This window comes from Copadichromis virginalis, linkage group LG12 (assembly GCF_057382275.1).
Source record: "Copadichromis virginalis isolate Kocher_CV1m ecotype Utaka linkage group LG12, C_Virginalis_male_GT1.1, whole genome shotgun sequence".
NCBI lineage: Eukaryota > Metazoa > Chordata > Actinopteri > Cichliformes > Cichlidae > Copadichromis > Copadichromis virginalis.
Genome location: NC_140629.1, coordinates 32,615,754 through 32,630,606, shown reverse-complemented (window position 1 = coordinate 32,630,606; position 14,853 = coordinate 32,615,754). Strand labels below are relative to the sequence as shown.

The 14,853-nt window shown below is 38.0% G+C and overlaps 1 protein-coding gene across 1 annotated transcript; it reads right to left on the bottom strand.

Moving 5' to 3' along the window:
• Positions 1-2,230: 2,230 nt before the first annotated feature.
• On the bottom strand, positions 2,231-14,016 carry ptgs1 (prostaglandin-endoperoxide synthase 1). Its single transcript, XM_085476141.1, has 11 exons — positions 13,902-14,016; positions 13,735-13,821; positions 11,181-11,297; positions 10,445-10,585; positions 10,032-10,175; positions 9,779-9,960; positions 9,592-9,675; positions 7,543-7,789; positions 6,198-6,484; positions 5,614-5,761; positions 2,231-3,021 (listed from the first exon to the last, which is right to left on the bottom strand). Exons 1-11 carry the CDS (start codon positions 13,906-13,908, stop codon positions 2,672-2,674), a joined length of 1,794 nt encoding a protein of 597 aa, XP_085332267.1. The 5' UTR covers positions 13,909-14,016; the 3' UTR covers positions 2,231-2,671.
• Between the last annotated feature and the right edge of the window lie 837 nt (positions 14,017-14,853).

The window sequence follows — 14,853 nt, the reverse complement described above, 5'->3', positions numbered from 1 at the left end:
TTCTCACAAGACGAGACGCTACCCTCTGCATCCTGTCAGCCATCGTGTGCAAACAGAACACCTTAGACCTGTGGCGATAGCATGCAAGACTGCAACTTAAAAGCTCATTTAGACAGTAGCAACTTGTAATGTGTTACTGCAATGTCATGAGGGGTTTTGTGGTATGTTCATCGAAGCTTTAGATGTGTTTATTATCGTTATGTTTTGACTTCTGTTTGATTTTACTGCTGTTGGAATCATTTTAATTTTAAATTATTGCTAGGATTGAGATTTTTGGTTGATTCTAGTTTTTTGAAGGATTACATATTTGAGTCATGATTTCGTTTCTGTGGAATATGCAGCCCCTTCTTCCTTCTGTCTTTCTGTATCAGTTTTACTGTCCTCCTGTTCTATCTCAGTGAGTCTGTGTTAAGCTTCATGTTTTAATACTTCACTTTGATGCTCTGTGTTAGTTTTACTTCCTCCTTTGTGATTGTCCCAATTGTCTTCATCTGTGTTTAACTTCTTTCCCTTGTTTCTCATTCTCCAAGTTATCTATCCACCTGGGTTTCGCTGAGAAATCAGCCACACAGGGAACAAGACTGTTGATCATCTGTTAATCTGTTTCTCTCTGGTTAAAGTGGCAAAGTGAATGTCTTTGCCTCTTTTCATGACACGTTGGCTGCTGCTGTGACCCTTAATGACTCACGTGATTGCAGTTGACCTACTGTTGGTGATTTTCAGTCTGATGGATAGACTGCAGGGCCAGGTGCATCTCTCGGGTGTCAGGTCTTTGCTAGATTTAGTTTTTTTCATTTTTAAAGACTATTTTAAACTGTTAATCTGCTATATATGTTTTTAGGCCTGCTGTTTTTTTCCTTTGTCCTTCATTTGGGAGACTTCGCAAGTTTTCAGGCAATAGTCCTTTGGGAAAAATCCAAAGATTTTATGCAATGAAATGGTATTGGGCTGCTAATAATGAAGTGCCTGAAGATACCATTTAAAATTGTTTCTTTGCTGAGTTGTCTGCTATGTATAAGTATGTATATGACACAAAACTGTTTCATCGTTTGGGTTCGGTTCCTTTTTTATGCTTGAATGGTTCATAGGTCAGTGTTAAGCTTTCAGCAAAAAAACAAAAAAACCCACCTAACCTCAAGGTTTTCTGTTTCAAAATGATACAAGAAAGTCTGGCTTCTTGGAGGCATAATATAAACAACTGAGAGGTGGCCTGTGACCTTTGCACAGTACTGTATGATTCATTTACAGGCTTTCATTTTACTGCCAGAAATGCAGTTTGATTCGGTAAAACTACTTTTGTTTGTGAGCGCCTGCAAAATCACGTGTTTATCTGAACAAACTGGAACTTGAAACAATCTATGTGTTCATTTAAAAAAAAAAAAACATCTAAGGACTTGCACAGAGAACCACAGAATGAAGTTACACCCCAAGTATCAATATGCACAAACTGCTTCAGAGCAGATTTTATGTGCCTAAATGTACTGAGGATGTCTTTAAATCTTGAGAAAGAGGAATAAAATGTCATGGTGATAAAACTTATATTATGGTTGATGCTGTCTGTCAGTCTATACTATTTATTGCCACAGAGAATCGAAAACAGAAGTAATAGAAATTACTTTGCATTATCAGGAAATACATTTATAAAATGTAACCCATTAATCTTGGCCTTTGAAAAGATTTAAATCAACTTTTACTCAGGGTTTAATTAAGTCAAGCTTTCTTACTTCATAGAGGTGAATCCTACAATAGGTATAGTAGCACCAGACCCCGTAGGTAATGACAGACAGGTCAGTGTTAGTCAGTGTTGCCAGGATTAAAAAGAAAGCAACCCTCCACCTGTGGCACACACTTCCTGAAAACCAGAGGCTGGGTGATCTTGGCTTGTTTTAATAGGAGTTTAAATTTTGCTTGCTGTGACTTTTTTCTTGTCATACTGACCACTCAAAGAAATTTTGACTATAAATCACATTCTAACCGTATCTTCATACAGCACTTCATAAACTATCCATAGCTAATTTAGACTCAATGGTTAACCTAACATCCATGACTTTGGACTCTGCAAAGAGGATAAAGTACCCGAAGAAAGCAGGCAAACAGGAACATGCAAACTCCCCACAGAACGTCCACATTGCGATTTTATCCAAAAGCTTCCTTCACTCACCACTCCACCAACACGCAGCCTGTGATTTTTAATCTACTCAAGAAAGAAACACACATAGTTTGCCAAAACACTTTGATTTATTCGTAAAATCTCCTGTTATTATTGAATGACAGTGTTTCTCAGAGATTAAAAGCTCATTTTGATCAAAAATAACACATCAATCTTTGGTGTCTCTCACATTTATTTTTTGCACTTTAAAAATACACAAGTTTTCCTTCTTTTTAAAATGTAAAAAATATAATCTTATTCAAAAGCCTGCAAATTAAAGCATGTAAAAAAAAAAAAGAAATCAAGGTTTAGAGGAACTGTGGTGCTGAGTATCAAGTCATATATGGGTCACCAGATCCGATTCGATGGTTTGTCATCTTTATTTCTATGAGGTAGACCTCCCTAAATTTTTGGCACATCATTCACTGCTGGCAGGGTTACACCTACTGAGTATTAAAATCATCCTTTCTCAGTAAAAGCCAAAAAACTCTGCCTGAGTAGGATAATAATTCAGGTCGGAATTCAAAGTTCAGTGGACGGTTTCCTCGGTTTTGCCTCGTCCTCATTGCGCGGCACATGGAAGTCCACATATGGACACCATTTGCTGTTGAGACACACCAGTTTTTTCAGAGTGGCCGTCTTGACGATATTAAAGCCGGTTTCTCCTCCAAAGGTGCTGGGCTTCCAGTATTCAGGCGAGCAGATTGGGTTTCCAAGCAGGCCTTTCAGTGAAAAGGGAGCACCCATCTCCACCATGCTCTCTCCAAAAATGGCATTAGGACGGATTTTCTCTAGCATTATGCCTGGGTAAAACTCCAGGGCGTCTATGTCACCATAGAGCTCTTCTAAACCTCGGGCTATTTCAGTGTTGTCTGTTTGGAAACAGAAAAATGGCAGGAAATTACTGCAGTGGTTTCATTTAATTCTTGTGTTGCTATAAATGTAAAATAAAAAGAGTGATTTTCTGTTGCTGAACCAATTTTATGTACACTTACCATAGTCTTAATGCCAACAGTTCGAAACTAGTCAAACACTGATTTCATTAGCTACTGGTGCGTTCATTTAATTGTATATAAACATTCATACAAGCACGAAACCCTCAAAATCCACTGATTCTCCAGCAATCTACATGAGGCAACTCAAATTACTCAACATACACTAAATGGTTGTACTGTAAAATTTCAGGCACACATTTAAGTTAGTTTAAATAATTTTTTCATCCAGCACTATCAGCTGAATATTTCTGCTGCTTTGGTTTATAATTTATATTTTTCTTGTCAAAAAGTGTATCCTGCCTCTCACTCAGCTGGGACTACTGCAAAAGGTTTTATTAAAGAAGTTTCAAAAGTGAGTATTTGCTTATATAACACTTTTCTACTCTAGTTGAGCACTATATCCTTTTATAAGCACTTTCTTCTAAAGTGTTTTTTATCTAACACCCACATTTACACTTCAGTGAATGCAGGTTTCTTTCCCAAGGACACTTTGGCATGCAAACTGGAGAGTGGAGCAGCCAGGGATCAAACAACCAACCTTCTAATTATTAGATGAGCTGCTCTACCTCCTGAAGTACAGCCACCCCAACTACTAAGTATCACAATAGAATCAAATTATCATTCTATATGGGATGTGTGAATTTACTGATCATATGTTCAACACAGGAAAAATAAATATATCTAGTAATGCTGTGTGAAAATGCAGACAGTGCCTTGAAAAGCACAGTCCAGTGCTGTTTACACATATGTGCTATGCTGCTGTGTGGTTGACGAAAATGCATGCATACAGTGGGGCAAAAAAGTATTTAGTCAGCCACCGATTGTGCAAGTTCCCCCACCTAAAATGATGACAGAGGTCAGTAATTTGCACCAGAGGTACACTTCAACTGTGAGAGACAGAATGTGAAAAAAAAAAATCCATGAATCCACATGGTAGGATTTGTAAAGCATTTATTCGTAAATCAGGGTGGAAAATAAGTATTTGGTCAATAACAAAAATACAACTCAATACTTTGTAACATAACCTTTGTTGGCAATAACAGAGGTCAAACGTTTACTATAGGTCTTTACCAGGTTTGCGCACACAGTAGCTGGTATTTTGGCCCATTCCTCCATGCAGATCTTCTCGAGAGCAGTGATGTTTTGGGGCTGTCGCCGAGCAACACGGACTTTCAACTCCCGCCACAGATTTTCTATGGGGTTGAGGTCTGGAGACTGGCTAGGCCACTCCAGGACTTTCAAATGCTTCTTACGGAGCCACTCCTTTGTTGCCCGGGCGGTGTGTTTTGGATCATTGTCATGTTGGAAGACCCAGCCTCGTTTCATCTTCAAAGTTCTCACTGATGGAAGGAGGTTTTGGCTCAAAATCTCACGATACATGGCCCCATTCATTCTGTCCTTAACACGGATCAGTCGTCCTGTCCCCTTGGCAGAAAAACAGCCCCATAGCATGATGTTTCCACCCCCATGCTTCACAGTAGGTATGGTGTTCTTGGGATGCAACTCAGTATTCTTCTTTCTCCAAACACGACGAGTTGAGTTTATACCAAAAAGTTCTACTTTGGTTTCATCTGACCACATGACATTCTCCCAATCCTCTGCTGTATCATCCATGTGCTCTCTGGCAAACTTCAGACGGGCCTGGACATGCACTGGCTTCAGCAGCGGAACACATCTGGCACTGCGGGATTTGATTCCCTGCCGTTGTAGTGTGTTACTGATGGTGACCTTTGTTACTTTGGTCCCAGGTCTCTGCAGGTCATTCACCAGGTCCCCCCGTGTGGTTCTGGGATCTTTGCTCACCGTTCTCATGGTCATTTTGACCCCACGGGATGAGATCTTGCGTGGAGCCCCAGATCGAGGGAGATTATCAGTGGTCTTGTATGTCTTCCATTTTCTGATGATTGCTCCCACAGTTGATTTTTTCACACCAAGCTGCTTGCCTATTGTAGATTCACTCTTCCCAGTCTGGTGCAGGTCTACAATACTTTTCCTGGTGTCCTTCGAAAGCTCTTTGGTCTTGGCCATGGCGGAGTTTGGAGTCTGACTGTTTGAGGCTGTGGACAGGTGTCTTTTATACAGATGATGAGTTCAAACAGGTGCCATTCATACAGGTAACGAGTGGGGGACAGAAAAGCTTCTTACAGAAGACGTTACAGGTCTGTGAGAGCCAGAGATTTTCCTTGTTTGAGGTGACCAAATACTTATTTTCCACCCTGATTTACGAATAAATTCTTTACAAATCCTACCATGTGGATTCATGGATTTTTTTTTCACATTCTGTCTCTCACAGTTGAAGTGTACCTCTGGTGCAAATTACTGACCTCTGTCATCATTTTAAGTGGGGGAACTTGCACAATCGGTGGCTGACTAAATACTTTTTTGCCCCACTGTATATTGCATTTTGTGTCACATATGTGTAATGAGTAACAAAGGGGGCATGCATGTGTTCATATTTCTTTAACTTACCAGTTAATTCACCAAAGGACGTGTAAGGCTTCAGGTTAAACCTCTTCCTATATTCATTGAAAGGCTGCACACGTGTAGCTCTGGATTCTCTGATGACCATTTCTGCAACTTTAAGCACCACTTGATGAGAGTTGTGACCTCCTCCTATCTAAAAGTGTGAATATAAGCCACAAAAATGTTTTTTCATGAGCAGTGAGTGACAAACTCTGCTGTTCCATGACAGCTTGCAACACATTCTCAGCCTTGCAACACACAGAAGTACTATACCACTTTGCATTAATCTAATGCTGCTAAAAGACATAACTTGATAGCATTATCACTAATCTCAATTTAGGAAGTAATTGAGAGTTATGAAATGTAGACGTTCAGTGTTTGTGAAAATGTATTGCACTGCATCATCTGTCATAAGTAGCTGCAGTTTCATAACACAGTGAGAACCGATGATTATTGTGATTTATCTTTATTTATAAAACGATAAAGTGTATGAGGCTGATGGTGCTGCTTTCTGTTAACTGATTGACAGCAGCAATGATAAAAATATACATGACCCGTTTCCCGTTTTCTGACTTCTATAATTCTGTTACCTGTCCTGCAATCTGTCGAGAGAATGCATCCACCAGCCTTTCCACCCCGTAATGCATCAGGAGGGAAGTGTTGTATAAAAACTGAGAGTATGGTATTTCTTCTCCCTCTATGACAATGCTGTCGGGCATCAGAGGGTGCCAGTGGTACAGGTGGCAGAACTCCAGGGCGATTCGATTGCTGTACTGGAAACGTGTATTGAAGAGCAGCTCTGGGTCAAACTTCAAGTCCAGCATGTAGCCACTCAGGTGCTGCACATACTCTTCTATTATAATGTTGATGATCTCACCTGAGGGAGAAATACAAAAATTAGCTTAGATTTGTGGAAAAATAATATTATTTATCTTCATGTTTAGTAATTAACGAAACACTGAAACAGTGAACAGTGTCAAATTCATAAGTGGTTTGTTGGTGAATAAATGGCGTCTTCTTGTGGTTTGAACAACAAAACAGTGATCGGCAGACACATCAAACAAAGCCAGAAAAAGAACAGCAACCGTGCACATGTAGTGATCGTGGCATCACCTTCTCAAAGCAGAGCACAAACCTTTAAATTTACAACCTCAAACTTCAAATCTCACAGCTCTAAGGCTGAAGCACTGCCATAAACAGGACACAGCAAATGACTTTAATAAACATTAAAATAACTCTTAGACCTGCCTTTTGTTGTATACTGAGAGTATATGGACATTTTTCTGATTTATGCCTCAGAATTGAATCAGAAAACACCCAAGCTCATATGTGGCCTTTTATCTTAATATATGTGTATCATATGAAAAATGTACTGGCCAAGAGCCTGAAATATGTTTTGTGCTGAGTAACTGTTTTGGTGTGTGGCCCTTTCACTCAAGTAAAATCATAATCCTGCTCAGGTGATAAAATTGATGACACAATAATATTTCTATACATAATTTAAGGTATAAATTAGGTTTGACTTAACATTTTGACTTAATGTAGACAAGTGATAATTACTTTGCATAGTCCCTAAAATGACAAGCTAAAATATAACCTTTCATTCAAGTGCTTCATCCAGGCTGTACAGAATTGCATACTATTCAACTGATTCAATCATATTCAAGCAGAGCCATTTAGGACATTTAGCTATGAATGTCTGCAGAAAACTTCATATCAGTCTGATTTACCAGCAGCGGTTCAACAATAGTCACAAACTGTAGCCAATTACCGCTGTAGCCAAAAAGGAAACAAAAAAACAAAAGATATCAACTCACAGACAAGTAGCTGATAAAGATGTACAAAAAGTGAAAAGACTAGTGTTTTGAATTTACTGTGTTTCACTTACTTTGTGTGTTTCAATCATTCTCTGATTAAATATTTACTTTTACTCACCAATAATGATGAGTCTGGCTGTCTGGAAAAGCTGCTCATCATCCCAGGTGGGATGTTCTGCCTTTAGGATGTCACAGACTCTGTTATGTTCCCGCAGCCATATGGTGGCATACATGGTTAGACCCGGCAGAATGCCAAATACCTCCTGACCGATGGCCAGACGCTTGTCTGCTGGGATGTTTTCAGGATACACCATGTGCACTGGGACCTCAGACACTGTAGGAGGGTACACCTCACCATTTACCAGCTGTGGGTGGAAGAAGAGTTAATTCCAGTGATTTCTTTACTATGTTTACCGACTATATTATAGAAATTAACATATACTAGTGGAATTCATGTAAAATAAAATTAAAAAACAAAAACAAAAATCTGATGGACTATATTTGTAAAGCAACAACATCAAGCTGTTAGATGAAGATGGGTAAAATAAAGAGGCTTCTTAAACTGTTCTGAAGACATGCTGATAAGGTGGCAGTGAAAAAATGGTCACCGATTGAAATTTTGTTTTAACCACTTACCACAGGCATCTAGAAAATCCAACACGATGTTCTCACAAGTTAACATGCTAAAGGAAGTGCAAGCAATCTATATCTGACTCAGTGAACATATACAACACAGAGCTCTGGAGAGTTTTCTTAAAGATGAGGAGGTAAATTTGAATGTAGTATGTTACCCGTATTAGGTACCAACCCTTACAAGATATTGCTGAAACTTACAGGTATTACTTTTTTAAACATTTTACTTGAAAAATAAATATGACTGACTGGAGTTAATAAGTTCAGCATTTGGAAGAAATTTTTTGCTTGTCTGGTACATTAGATCAGATTAACCTCCAAGACTGTCGGTGGTCATGGTTCTCACGGTGACAGTGTAAATCTCATCTGTGATGTTATACTCACTCTAACCACCTAAATTCAAAAGTGTAAGACTCAAAACCCAATGTCTAATTTTCTAACATATAAGGCTGACAGATTTTCACCTTAAAAAGGACGAGACTCAGAAATCTAAAAAATGTCTGAAAGACCTAAAGACATAAAAAGATAAAGCTTGACATGTTAGACAGCTCAGCTAATTTAGGTTAGGCCAACATTTCGGTTATATTGCCATCTTGTTGCTGTGGCATGGTCTTGATAGCACTTATAATTTTTCTGCTTTTTCATGTGGGTGAAGAAATTTTCTTTAAAAAAAATACACGTGTATGTGTGGACAAAGCTTCATTTTCTGGTGAGAACACCAAGTGAGCATTATATTCCTCATGCTTTCTGAAGGTCATTATCCTTAAAAATCTGAGGAAACTGGGCAAGTGGAAAACAGAAGAAGTGTCAGGCTCAAAAAACAAAAGTCATGTCCTTTAAAAACTAGGGGGAAAAAGAAAGGAAAAAAAATCCAACAAAGATCTAATACAGGACTATCCACTGTTTGCTGAAGCCTCATCAGAACTAGTCTCAGTGTGTGGCTGTCAAGAAGCCATTCTTAAAGGGAGGAAAGGCTGATCTATGCCAAACTGCCAAAGAACTGGACGGAATATCTGTGGCAACAGGTCGTATGGAGCAGTTACTGCTAATTAGAAGTTTTTGGTTCAAACCTTCGCCAATATGTATGGAGGAGGTCAGATGAGAGATACAACAAGTATCTACACCCCTCTGTAAAGCATGGTGGATGCTCTTTCATGGTCTGGGGCTCAACCAGTGGTTTTGGAGATTTCATGAAAATTGATGAAACTATGAACACAGAGATGTTCCACAATATGGAAACAATGGTATTCCTGTTCAAGTATTATTGGAAGTTAATTAAAAAACTAAGCTAAATAGGTTTTTGTTTTCATTCAAGTTTTTAAAAAAATCTTTTTTCTAAATGAAATTAAGTATTTAACTGTGAGTATATAACTATGAATGTATATGACAGTGTTTACAGGTTTGTAGATAGGTGTATGCGTTTAGCTAGTCATACTAATTATGTATGCAAGAAAGCTCAAGCACTTTCTTTTTTCTCTCTAACTTTTTATAAGGTTCTCCCTTTAGTGTTTATATGCAGCTATGTCAGACACACCTGATACTTCAGCTTTCCATCTTTATGAAGCCGAAGTTGATGTTGTCTCACAAGATCTTCTCCATAGATGTTGCTTGCGTCTACCTGTGTGGGTAAAAGAAAAAGAAAGAGGAAAAAAGGCTTACATTTGGTGTAATGAAATGATGTACAACACACATCTTTGTTATGTAGAATGTCAGAAACTCACACCATGCCCCAAACCCTTGGTGAAGCCCCCCTGAACTTTATGGTCTGTCTTGAAGAACTGGTGCGTGAAGTGTTGAGCCATAAAAGCAAACATCAAATTGGTTCCCTGAGGATTTGGCCTAAACTTCTGTCTCTTGAAAAACCTCTCAACTAAGACTTTGGCATCAGGAAGAACAGGTTTACCTGCAGAGAAAGAAACTCTTGAAGCTTTCCACAGAAACACAGTTATGTCTCTTTAGCTGTGTAGGTCTCACCTTTAGCACCCATAGGCAAAGGGCAGTCTTCAGGTATAGGAGGAAGGATCCGAGTGTAGTAGGAGATATTAGAGTAGGACTCCCAGTTAATGTATCCATATTTGGTATTGTAGGTGGGAGGGCTTGGAATAAGGTCACTCCTGACTTTAGGAATAAATGTCAAAGTCATAGGTAAAATGTCTTTATTAGATACATAAATTTAGCTTTATGAACTCTTCTTATATCTTGCAGGCTTTGTTATTTGCAGCTGTTTATCTGGAAATAGGAAATTGTCAAATCCCTATAATGTGAATTTTGAATGAGTTTTATGTGTCATGAGATTTTCTGGGACCTTCTCATTGGTAAAGGAATTATCTAAACATTTTATAGTCTGCTGACTGAGTAACTCATTTAAGAACGTTTATTTCACCTACCTGTCAACACTAATCTCATGAAGGTGTCTCGTAGGAAAGAGTTGTTTATCAGGCTCCAAAACCACGGGAAGTGAGTAAGGATGAAGTGAGTCACGGAAGGACTGGGTTTCAGCATGAGTCGAATTCTGGTCCAAAACTCCGCTACGCATAAAAAAATAAAAGTAAAAATAAAAAAAAACAAAAACAAAAACAAAACTGTTTTTCATCCTTTAAATGCCAATTGTAAGCCATTTATAAATATATCACTAATGCCTGTATTAATGGGAAACAAATAAATGTATATGTATAACTTTTGTAACATTCGTTTTCTTTATTCATCACATCTAGCAGGTTTAGCCAAAAATCTATCTCTAAAACAACTTTCATAAAATCTAAGCAATGGAGTTGACATTTTGAAAATTGATGTTTCCGAATGTGACACATGCATGCCAACTTGATAAATATCAGTAAGAATCGCTTAACAAACAGGTTTTGCATTTTGTTTCTTTCAGTGACTCTGACTTCCTCCCTTCACACAAAACCTAAACCTACTCATCTCAACCAAAAACAAATATTGAGAAGATGGTTTCTAAATGCAAAACATCAGCTCTTTTATCTAGTTACTCATGAGTGTTTCCTTTTGACTTATCTATCATAGCTGTGCACAGATAGGATTATCTAAACAAAACTAAGATAAAGGGTTAGCTGTGTACTCCAGATCAACTTGCTCAGTTTGTAAAAAAAATGTTGTACTCACGAATAGTGCAGTTGTCTCCATAAAAGCCAGTGCGAGTGCAGTCACATTTGAAACTGTCTGTACCAAATCGCACACACACTCCTGCATGTTGACAAGGGTAGTAGCAACAGGGATTCACTGCAAACAAGAAAAAAAATCAATGAATAACTTGAAATAAAAAAAAAAAAAAGCTAAGCTAAATGATTCGTGGGGTGAGAGTGTGAGGGATACTTGGCTTATTAACATGAGGATATCTATATGAAGCAACGGTTGACATTCAAACAATTAAATGCATATACAGTGTTGTGAAAGATAAAGTTTTTGCATGACTCTATACAGATGGGGAAAATTAAGTGCATTAAGAGGTAACAGTAAGATGCTACTAATTACTGTAATTACTTCACTGTAGAGTAAAAATACCACTGAAACTTACAAATAAACCAGCAATTAATATCAGGGTTGGTGCGTCTCAGATCTTAGTAGTGAGCAGTTTTGTACATGTACTGTAGGTATGTCTGTAGAAGACATGGAGTTACAATATTTGGATGTTTTTTTATTACACTAAACAAAAGTCTTTAAATTACGGTTAATTAATTCTGAGAAACGGAACTAGACTTGAGCTTTATCTGCACCTACATTCAAATAGCTTCAGAAAACCCACTGAATATGATTTTAAAAGCCCATTTTAATTAGGCACAGACAGTGTGAACGTGCAGGATGAATTCAAATACAGCTGCATTTGTGCTTGTTAATGTATGCATGTCTCACTAAGCTTTTCACAGTCCTTAAGCTAAACATTTGCTGAACTCACTTCCCCAAAAATGTAACCAGAGGCATACAGCAAAAGAACCAAAAACAAAACATCAGTGAATTGGGGTGTCCTAGGACAATTAATAAAGGACAGAGTTTGCATTTAGCTTTTAACATAGAAAACATCCCATGTATGAACTGTGAAACTAAAGTTTGACTTAATGGTTTCTAAGCATATAATGTCTACGAATAAACCCAGCAACCTCACTGTGACTTTAACGCTTGCTGTAATATCGCTTCCTCCCCCCCCTTCCTGCTTGCAGAAGTTCAATGAGATAATGTGACACTGAAGCATTTTTTCCTCATTAGTTGGAAATGAGTGGATAGTTAAGCATGTCTACCCTTGAATGAACAACAGATAGACTTAGGCGTATCAGTGTGACTTTGTCAAAAAAGTGTGAGGTGGCTCTACACTATTTTTAACAATAAAGTTATTAAAATACTTTAACAATTTACAAAAATACTGCACAGGAAGTATAACGCATTACTCCCGCATGAGTTTGGCAGCACAAAGAACTTCCCCTTAGGTCACAAGGAGGTTGTACCATGTAAATTCTAATGCTATGAATTGTAAAAATCTACACAGTGGCAACAACATTAAATGTGCACACAATGATAGCGAAATGCGTTTTGTTAGTGCCATCGCTCTAAATGTCACCCTTTTCCCCAGTGTACTGGAGGAAAAAAGCAAGGTCTCCCCACGATCAATAAATTCATGTCCGAATAGTCAGTAATTTGCCCTGTGTACGTCTGTAAAGAAAATGCCCTTGTCTGAAACCAACAGGGGTCAACATTTGTGAGTTTAGGAAAAAGCCTTCTTTTCATCCCTCTGATCCAAAGTTGACCTAATTCATGATGGGTTATTAAATAATTCGTTTTTTCTTATGCATGGAAGCACATTCAAGATAAGAACATTTGGAGATTCCCTGTTTACTGTTGCTGACTATAGTAACTATGTTGCAAGAAGTTTAAATCTGTATGCCTTTGTTGACTTCCTTCCCAAATACCTTCCCTTATCTTGGCTTTCTAAACCATTTTTTCTTTCTTTCTTTGTGCAGAGTACCCTGCCAAATTTCACATGTGCATACAAAACCCTTCTCAACCATATATGAAACATACTAAACAGTGGAACTTAAAGCATTGTCAAGCTCTCAATAGTTCCTCCTGATCTGAAGCTCTCTCTGCACCCATCGTCTTCTGCTGTTGAATGAATGATGAATGAAAAAGGAAACAGATAATTTGCTAACCATCATGTGTGGGTAATGACTGTTACCATGCAACTGTGCTCTGCAGCACATCAATTAAAAGTCATGATAGAAGAATGGATGTTACTCAGAAATGCTGAGATACTTTCATAAATATTGTTTAATAAGCAAACCACTGGCAGAGAGAACACAATACGGGCAGCTTGAGATGTTTGTGAACAGCTGAAGTTTTGTGAGGTGTTACTTTCTGGCAGGAATACCAGGAGTATCAGTGCACTTTCCAATGTGAACTTTCCAGAGCCCTGCAGAGGAATGAATGGAAAAGCTAATTTTGGGTCCCTCAGGCCCCAGCTTTGACTCTTTATGTGCTAAATGTTTAATCAGCAAATATTAGAGTTGGTTTGGTGGTTGCTAATATGCTTGATTAACCTTCATGTAGAAAATGAACAGACTAACACAACAAGAAACGATATGGGAGAAATGATTGTTTACTGAAAATCAAAAGGTCATCAGGATAATCAATCATCATGTCCCATGTTGTAATTAAAGAAACTGCTTACCAACACTTGAGTCACCAGCACATGATGAACTCTCCAGCAGCAGCAACAGCAGCAGGGTGATGAACACCCAGATGAAGATGCTAAATGCTACAGAAGATAATAATAATAATGACACTGAGTTGATGTTTTAAAAACGAGCATTAAGTTTAGATAATTTTAGAACTTACCTTTCATGCTGAGCTAAATAAGAGTCTAAATGTTCTATTACAGTGTTATTCTGCTCTTTCTAATATGTTTGAGAAACAGAGATAGGCTGCTGTCTTCATAACGTGCCATTGAGACCATGCTGATGCAGCTTCACTGGCTTTATAATTAACTATCGGGAAATGGGCGGTAACAAAGCATCCTCCACTTCCTCTATTTAGAATTTCATAGAAAACCCACAGTGTACCACTGGCTTCAAAGCTTTCTGATTGGACAGTCTTACACAGACTGGCAGAAATTCTAACTTCAAAAACTGAAATAGACCCTTTATATATATATACATATGTGTGTGTATATATACACACACACATATGTATATATATATACCGTTCAGATCAATGCCGTGAAACCAAACCGCTTTGAGAAAGTTTCAAGGTGTTATATCCCCACCTGCTGGTAAATTTTATTTAGCACCGCATTGTGTGAACTAACAGGGGACATTAGCTCTGTAAAATCAACGCATACTGTGTATACAACCTTAACACCCTATTACGTTTCATTTCAGTGACAATTATGATGCAAAACTGTAGTCAAGCCACCATTGTTTTTTTTAATTAGCATACACAATTATTTGCACTTCCTGTTGTATGTTCTGTAGTCTAATTGCACCTATCAAAAGATAAATACCCTGCTAGAATTTGACAGCAAAATAGTTTGTTTTGTTTTTTCTAAAAACTTGAATTTGGGTGCATAGTTACTTTGTTAGCTGAAGCAACCCTAATCCTAACCCAGGATGTTTCACTCACTGAAGTATGACTAGGAAACAGTGGAGTCACAGGGGTGTAGTTTAAGATAAGATAAGATAAGATAGAACTTTATTAATCCCTCGGGTGGGTTCCTCTGGGAAATTCGACTTCCAAAAAGCACAGCAACGACCGAAGTTACAGTTACAGAATTGTTATATACATATACACA

Coding starts and splice junctions, on each gene's coding strand:
- ptgs1 (XM_085476141.1), bottom strand. Junction 6,485..7,542: donor AGCCAGACTCATCATTATTG/GTGAGTAAAAGT, acceptor TTTCTCCCTCAG/GTGAGATCATCAACATTATA. Junction 3,022..5,613: donor GTCCTTTGGTGAATTAACTG/GTAAGTTAAAGA, acceptor GTTTCCAAACAG/ACAACACTGAAATAGCCCGA.